This window comes from Colobus angolensis, unplaced genomic scaffold, assembly GCF_000951035.1.
Source record: "Colobus angolensis palliatus isolate OR3802 unplaced genomic scaffold, Cang.pa_1.0 Scaffold2, whole genome shotgun sequence".
Classification (NCBI taxonomy): Eukaryota; Metazoa; Chordata; class Mammalia; order Primates; family Cercopithecidae; genus Colobus; species Colobus angolensis.
Genome location: NW_012115154.1, coordinates 7,723,759 through 7,731,201, shown reverse-complemented (window position 1 = coordinate 7,731,201; position 7,443 = coordinate 7,723,759). Strand labels below are relative to the sequence as shown.

The following is a 7,443-nucleotide window of genomic DNA, read 5'->3' as shown; positions in this document are numbered from 1 at the left end:
CCAGGAAATTTTCTTTAATTATATTATTGATGATTTCCTCTCTTCCATGTTTTGTTTTCTTCTGGAAGGCATAGTCTTCAAATGTTGGATCTCCTAGATTAGTCCTCCAAATTTCTCATCTTATTTTCCCCTGTTGCTTGCTATCTCTTTGCCTTTTTGCTCTATTTCCTGGAACATTTTCTCAATGTTATCATCCTACCCTTCTACTGAGTTCTTAATTTCTGTGACTATATTTTTAATTTCCAAGGTTTGCTTGGTTTTGTTGCTGCTGTTCTATGAATACCCCCTCTTAAAGAATCCTATTCTTGTTTTGATGATACAATACTTTCTCTTATCTCTTCTCTCTGAAGATATGACTGACAGGTTTTTTGGAGGGGTGGGGAAAATGAGCAGAAAGATTATTTCCCCCTGTATAACCTCTGTTTTGGTCTTGAATTTCCCTGTTAGAGACTTTCCTCAGTGGTCTGGGGACCACAGTTATCTGTTCATGATTAAGGCAGGAAGACTAATGACTTTGTTGGAGCCTCCAAGCCCATGAGATGGGGGCTTATTAGCTGTGGGGGACATTATGTTTTTCCTCTTAGATGGATGAGAGTCCATGGAGGAGGCTTTTCTGTTTTCTCCCCTAGAGAATACGGGGCCAGCTGAGGGAAGAGGCTGGGACGTTGTCCTCAGCATTCAATATGTAAATGTTGGCTTAGTTGTTTGCTGTCAGGGTGGTGCTGTCTTTCTTTTTCTTTCTTGTTTTTTTTTTTTGAGACAAAGTCTCGCTCTGTCACCCAGGCTGGAGTGCAGTGGTGTGATCTCGGCTTACTGCAACCTCCGCCTCCTGGGTTCAAGCAATTCTCCCACCTCAGCCTCCCGAGTAGCTGGGATTACAGGCGCCCACCACCATGCCCAGCTAATTTTTGTAATTTTAGTAGAGACAGGGTTTCACCATGTTGGTCAGGCTGGTCTCAAACTCCTGACCTCAGGTGATCCGCCTGCCTTGGCCTCCCAAAGTGCTGGGATTACAGGTGTGACCCACTGTGCCCGGCTGAAGCCCTCTTGAGAGATTTCACCCCAGGTTCCTGCCAGGGCTGGGGAGAATCTGTACAGAATGGGAATCTAAATCCTCCTTAAAGAAATTTTCAACCAGTCCTCCTGTTCTCAGCCCCATCTTCAAGCACTGCCACCAACCCCCGAGCCTTAGGAGTCCTCCCATGAGGCTCAGGTGGCTCCTGTGCTCTTTGGACTTTCTCAGGTGGGGTGAAGTCAGTTACCATTTATCCACTTGCTCCCTAGCTCTCTATTTTGTTGCTATTTTCTCTCTTATTCTTGTCCTTATGACCTTTTAAAAATCCCTTTGCTGTTTGGTTTGCTGTTTTGTTTTTTTTTTTTTTTTGAGATGGAGTCTCACTCTGTCACCCAGGGTGGAGTGCAGTGGCACAATCCCAGCTCACTGCAACCTCCGCCTCCCAGGTTCAAGCAATTCTCCTGCCTCAGCCTCCCGAGTAGCTGGGATTACAGGCACGTGACACCATGCCCGACTAATTTTGGGTTTTTTTTGCTCACTGCAACCTCCGCCTCCCAGGCTCAAGTGATTCTTCTGCCTCAGCATCCTGAGTAGCTGAGATTGTAGGCACATGCCACCATGCCCGGCTAACCTGTTGCATTTTTAATAGAGTTGGGGTTTCTCCATGTTGGCCAGATTGATCTCAAACTCCTGACCTCAGGTGATCCACCCACCTTAGCCTCCCAAAGTGCTGGGATTATAGGCATGAGCCACCGCACCTGGCCCCTTTACTGTTGTATTAGTGGGCTTCGGAAGGGAAAAAGAAAAAATGCATGTGTTCAGTCTGCCATCTTGATCTGCAAGTCCAACAAACATTTCTAGTCTTTCCTATGGGCAAGGTCTATGTTGGCAAGTGACGGGGAGTCCTGGTTGGGTAGCTTCAGACATGGTAAGAGCAGAGGCTTCAGCCTGCACTGGACTGGGCTCTCTCTGTTCCTGCTCTGCTGTCCTTGGTGGCAGCTTCATCACAGTTCCCTGGAGCTACAGGATGGCTGCCTGTGGTGAGCATGCTGAGTGCATCCTTCTTCTCCCTTCTATTAGCCTCTTCTCTATCATTGATGCTGCAATCCTTTGTGCACTGAAGATAAGAGCATAGCATCTGACATCACTTTGCCTGAGTTCAAATCCCAGCTCTGCCACTTTCTAGATGTGTACGGATGGTAAAGTTTCTTGGCCACTATTGTAGTTCATTTTTCTCATCTTGAAAATGAGGTAATGATAATATCTATCTGTCTCTTAGAGTGTTATAGGAATTCAGTGTACAGTGCTTAGCACAGTGCCTGGTGTAATAAACTCTACTCAATCAACTTGTGGCGATTATGAGGGCCATCAGTGTGATGATGACCCTAGGCTCCTTTGGGGTAAGGACTGTGCTTTACTCACCTTCAGATTCCCTGAAATAGGGCTGGGTCATTGCCTTGCATGTTACAGAGCACCCACTGGGACTCAAAAACTATGAGAGAAATTTAGTCACACCAAATGACAACATCCTTGGTCAACCTTAAATTCAACTGAGTTTGTACGAAAGACCACACAGGGAAGAGGGATCGGTACATGTATCTCCAACACTGCTAGACCCGAGGTGCCTCTTCATTATGTCTCAGGGATAATTTCTCTAGATGCTGCACTGGACCATGCTTCCTCTGACTCTGCAGGGACTCCTTCCTTGCCTCTTCCTAGTGTCCAGTGGTTGCTGACGGACTTTGGCACGCCTTGGCTTGCAGCCGCATCACTCCAATCTCTGCCTTTATCATCACATGGTATTCTCTCGGTGTGTCTTATGTGGTTCGACTATGTGCCCACCCAGATCTCATCTTGAATTGTAGTTCCCATAGTTTCCACGTGTCATGGGAGGGTATGGGTGGCAGGTAATTGAATCATGGGGGCAGGTTTTTCCAAAATCATGCTGTTCTTGTGACAGTGAATAAGTCTCACAAGATCTGATGGTTTTATAAAGGGCAGTTCCTCTGCACACACTCTCTTGCCTGCTACCATGTAAGACATGTCTTTGCTCCTCCTTCACCTTCCTTCATGACTGTGAGGCCTCCCCAGCCATGTGGAACTATAAGTCCATTAAACCTCTTTCCTTTATAAGTTACCCAGTCTTGGGTATGTCTTTATTAGCAGTGTGAGAACGGACTAATACAGTGCCCTTGCCTTCATGAGACCATCTTCCTATAAGAATTCCAGTTCACACGGGATTAGGGCCCACCCTACTCCGATCTGACCTCATCTTTACTACAAATAATCTGCCAGACTGTATTTCCATATGCAGTCACATTCAGAGGTACCAGAGGTTAAGACTCCAACATCTCTTTTTTGGTGGGGACACAATTCAACCTCTAACAAATGTCTAACTCATTTCTTGTTCCCTACTATACCATGGCCCATATTAGATGGCGTTTAAGGGTGCAGTTTATTTAGGTTTCTAAATGTGTGTGATTTCGCCTAATATTAGAAAGAACAACTGAAAAAACCTGACTCCCAGGCCCAGACAAAGCTCCCATCATCCTCACACTCATATCCCAAAAAAGGCCCGTGCTGCTGTCTCTAAGTCATCAGGGACACAGCCTGGCAAGTATAATCTTGACTTAAAAACTACCAAATGTGAAGTTTGGTAATTTTTAAATTTTTAAGAGGCTAAAAGCATGTGTGTGGTTTTGATCAGGAAGTTGTGGGTTTTTGCGTAATCAAGAAACTTTCAACATTAAAAATTCAGAATCGGTGAGCACTAAAAAATCTATAGGCTGAGGCACGCAGGCTCACTCTGTCCCCTCTCCCGTACCCCCAGGCCACTCCGGCCCACTGCCATTCTCAGTGCCAGAAATATCCCCATCTCGAATCACCTCTCTTGTTCCCAGAACCCAGGCGGGCTCTCTGGGTCACCTTTTCTAGCCTTATACCCCAGGCTGGAAGGAAAGGTTCATACCTACAGTGAGAGAAAATACTTGACTAAGGCAACTTCTGTTTGACTTCCTGTTTATAAAGCTAGTTATGCATCTCAGAAAAGTCTTAAAGACCTGGGCTGTAATCCCAGCTTTCTGATTTAAGAAGCTCTCTGACTCATTTAACCCATAAGGAGGGAAAAAAACGTCAACGCTGGAGGTGGCAGGGTTGTCTGGGGAGCCGGGGGAGGAGAGGCTGTGTGTGGGAATTTGATGATCCCCAGCTAGCCTCACCAAGGCTGATGTCCTTGGCCATGCAGGAAGGGGTCAGAGCCTTCACGACAGGGCTTTGGGATGTCCTTGGGCAAGACACTCAGGCTCTCAGTCTCAGCTCCCTCGTCTATGAAACAGAACACTCACCAGCCCCTTGCAGTGGGGAGAGGTGAGGACGGGGATGATAACTATGAAAGCCCTAGGACGGCTCCAGCATGTAGCAGGTGCTTGATGTGCATTGGAAACCTGGCGACAAAGGAGCAGAGACTTCTTGGAGGGTTCAGCTTGGTCAAGTCAGGAAATGTCCCATTTCTCTCAAGACAGGTGCTTGGCTAAGCAGGGGCAGTATAACCCTGGGTCCCCAAAGGGACAGATCCCTCCTCCCATTGACAGTGTTTCATTACGTGAACTCTGGACTCAGGTTTGGGGTGGGAAGCAGAATCAAGGGAGGCTGACCAGAAGTCAAAGTGTTGCAGTTGGGCGTGGGCTCCCCTGGCAGAGCTGCAGGAGGCCAAGTCCAGGCAGTTGCGAAGAGGAGTCACCGTACACACAGCCCACACTACAGGGCCTCTGTCTACTGAGAGGTAGAAATCATGACCTGACTTAGCAGATGAGGAAACAAATGCTCCTAGAAGTTGGAAAGCCCACCAGCCTGTGGCAATGGAAGGCTCTGCCCCAGCTTTACCAGATGCTCTGCTTCCTGCACCTCCCCACACTGTCTCAGGCCCTGTCTTGGAACCTCTGAGAGAACACAAATGTGCCCAGGGCCCGGATTGGTACCTGGATGTTGCAGAAAGAATAAATGCATGATGGAGACCAGTGCAAAAGCCAGCACTGGGCCATTGCAGCAGCACCCTGGAGAGGACCAGCTCTGCTCCTCGAGCTCCTCTCTTCTGGGTCCTCCAGAAGAGGACCCGTCCTTCCATCTGGGTCCTCCAGACCTGTCTCTCTCCACCCTGCCCCACCCGCAGTACACCAGGGCTTAGTTCCCACATGGGACAGACTAGCTCTGGCCACCTGGCCCGGAACACGTCATGCTCTGGGTCTGGGACACCTTTCCCTCTGTCTCCTCTCAGGCTCCTTTTCCAGGCTCCTCTCAGAAGAGAGGAGCTTGGGGGTACCCAAGGAGACCTTCAGAGAACTGGCCGAGGGGAGGCCCCTGGTCAGACTCAGACTCCAGATCCTAAAACTCCTGCAGGAAAAGAAAGTAGGCCTGAGATGCTGAGCACCCAAGGACCACAGGCCATCAGGAGCGAGACTGCTCCTGGGGAGTCCAGGGAAAGGGAGAGGAGGGGACTGCAGGTGGCATGAGTCAGAGAGCAAGGCAAGGCAGGAGGCCATGGCGAAGCAAGGCTGGACCACAGGAAGATGCTAAGCATGGGAGTGGGCTTGACTCAGGGTCCCAGGCAGCCTCTGGGTGACCTTCCAGCTTGGTGTGTGGTCTCTTCTGCAGCCTGACTGGCAGGTGGGCAGCCCAGCCACAGTGGAGAGGAGGAAGCCCAAGGGGGTAGAAGTCAGGGCAGGAGGTGGACAGGAACAGCAAGCAGGAGGCATTGAAGAGCCACAGCAGCCCAGAAGCAGCCCTACCATGGGGGCTTCGGTTAAGGTTAGGGCAGACCCTTCAGCAATGCTGACGAACAAATGAATGAAGAAACACAGGCAAGAGGAGGGAACAACTTCAAGAAATAGCTTTGGCAGGAGGGAAGCGTGGGAACACACGGCCACTCCAACAGTAAAGCCGGAGACAGCGTCACAGGGAGCTGTCCCACCACCTCCATCCATTCCACACAACTCTTCGCAACCCACGGCTCTGCTACAGCTCTTCTCCTCCGTGACGCAACATCTTTGCCTCCTCCATCCCTGCCACTGTCTAGGGGTCCAGCTTCAGAGTCTGCACAGCCCTTCCTTGGACAGTGCACGTCCCCTGGCCCACAGCGTTTGTGCAGAAGGCTGGTATTACCATTCCCACCTCACCATCCTCAGCAGCCCCCATGACCTGTCTTGGCCCAGGTGCTGGTTATGTCCCTCCTGGTGCACTGCCCCACCCCCTCCCTGACCTCGAGCCTCAGTCCCAACCCTCTGGGCCACCACCAGTCTTCCAAAGGCAAACCCACTGTCTCCACCCCTCAGTAGCCCCTTCAGAGCAAAGTCCAAGTTCCTGGGCAAGACCTGGCTGGCCCTTCACCGTCTGGGTCCTTCAGACCCGTCTCTCTCCACCCTGCCCCATCCCAGTACTCCAGGGCTCAGTTCCCACATAGGACAGACTAGCTTTGACCACCTGGCCCGGAATACATCGTGCTCTGGGTCTGGAACACCTTCCTCTCCGTCTCCACGCCCGCTAAGAGGTCACCTACTCCAGGAAGCCCTCCTTTTCTGACACTGCCTCCATAAGGATGAGCGATCCAGGCTCCGGGTTTCCCTAGTTAATGCTGCCCAGGTCCTCCTTGTCCCTGAATTCAAGGTGTCAGGAGCAACCTGAGAAACACCCAAAGGGCCAGCCACCCTCTCACCAACTCCAGCATCTCCCACACCACACGCCGCCGGCAGTAGCTAACAACAGTTTCCTAAAAGAGCTCATGAACTTGAAATCAATTCTCCACTTGGGTTCCTGCCCCCGCGGCAGGCCAGGGGTCCCTCCCTGAGGCAGTCTGATGGAAGAGTAGGTGTGACCCCTGACCTTGCAAGGAAGAGCCTCTCGTGGATTCTCCACCCCTGCCCTGCCCTCCCCACATGCCCCACTAACACGGGGTCCCCGCGGCTCTCACAGGGGCGTGCACCACCTCTGGGGTCTCCAGCTTTCTTACTTTACTTGAAGCATGTTCACGGCCACAGATTCCGCCACCCTCAACTCAGGTGGGTGTCAGGCAGTGGCTGTCCCCTTCATGCGTGAGGAGACGAAGGCTCAGAGCGTGAAGCGCGCTCCAAGGTCAGACTGGGAGTCGCAGCAGCGGCGGGATCGAGGCTGTGACTCGCGGTGGCCCCCGGTTCCCTCCCACCCCACCCCATGAAGCGGCATCTGGCCGCCCTGAAATGAATGACTCCGCCGCGTCCCGGCGCCGCGCTCCCAGCGCTCCCCTCCGGGACAGCGGCCAAGGTGACTCTGACCGCCTCCGGGTCCCGGGTCGGGCCTGGGCAGGGGTCCCTGGGCCGGGAGAGGGAGGCCGCTCCGCGCTTACCCTCCAAGGCCGCCTTCCAGCTGGTGCTGCCCTCGTAGCCCGACCCGGATCGCCG

The 7,443-nt window shown here is 51.8% G+C and overlaps 1 protein-coding gene across 1 annotated transcript in view; it reads right to left on the bottom strand.

Annotated features, from left to right (window-relative positions):
- The window catches only part of CLEC2L (C-type lectin domain family 2, member L), a gene marked incomplete at its 5' end in the record, with an annotated part of 20,807 nt that extends 13,364 nt beyond the window's left edge, over positions 1 to 7,443 (bottom strand). The window contains one exon of the mRNA XM_011941563.1: positions 7,389 to 7,443. Coding sequence (XP_011796953.1) covers positions 7,389 to 7,443 — 55 coding nt within the window. The remainder of the gene's footprint in view (positions 1 to 7,388) is intronic.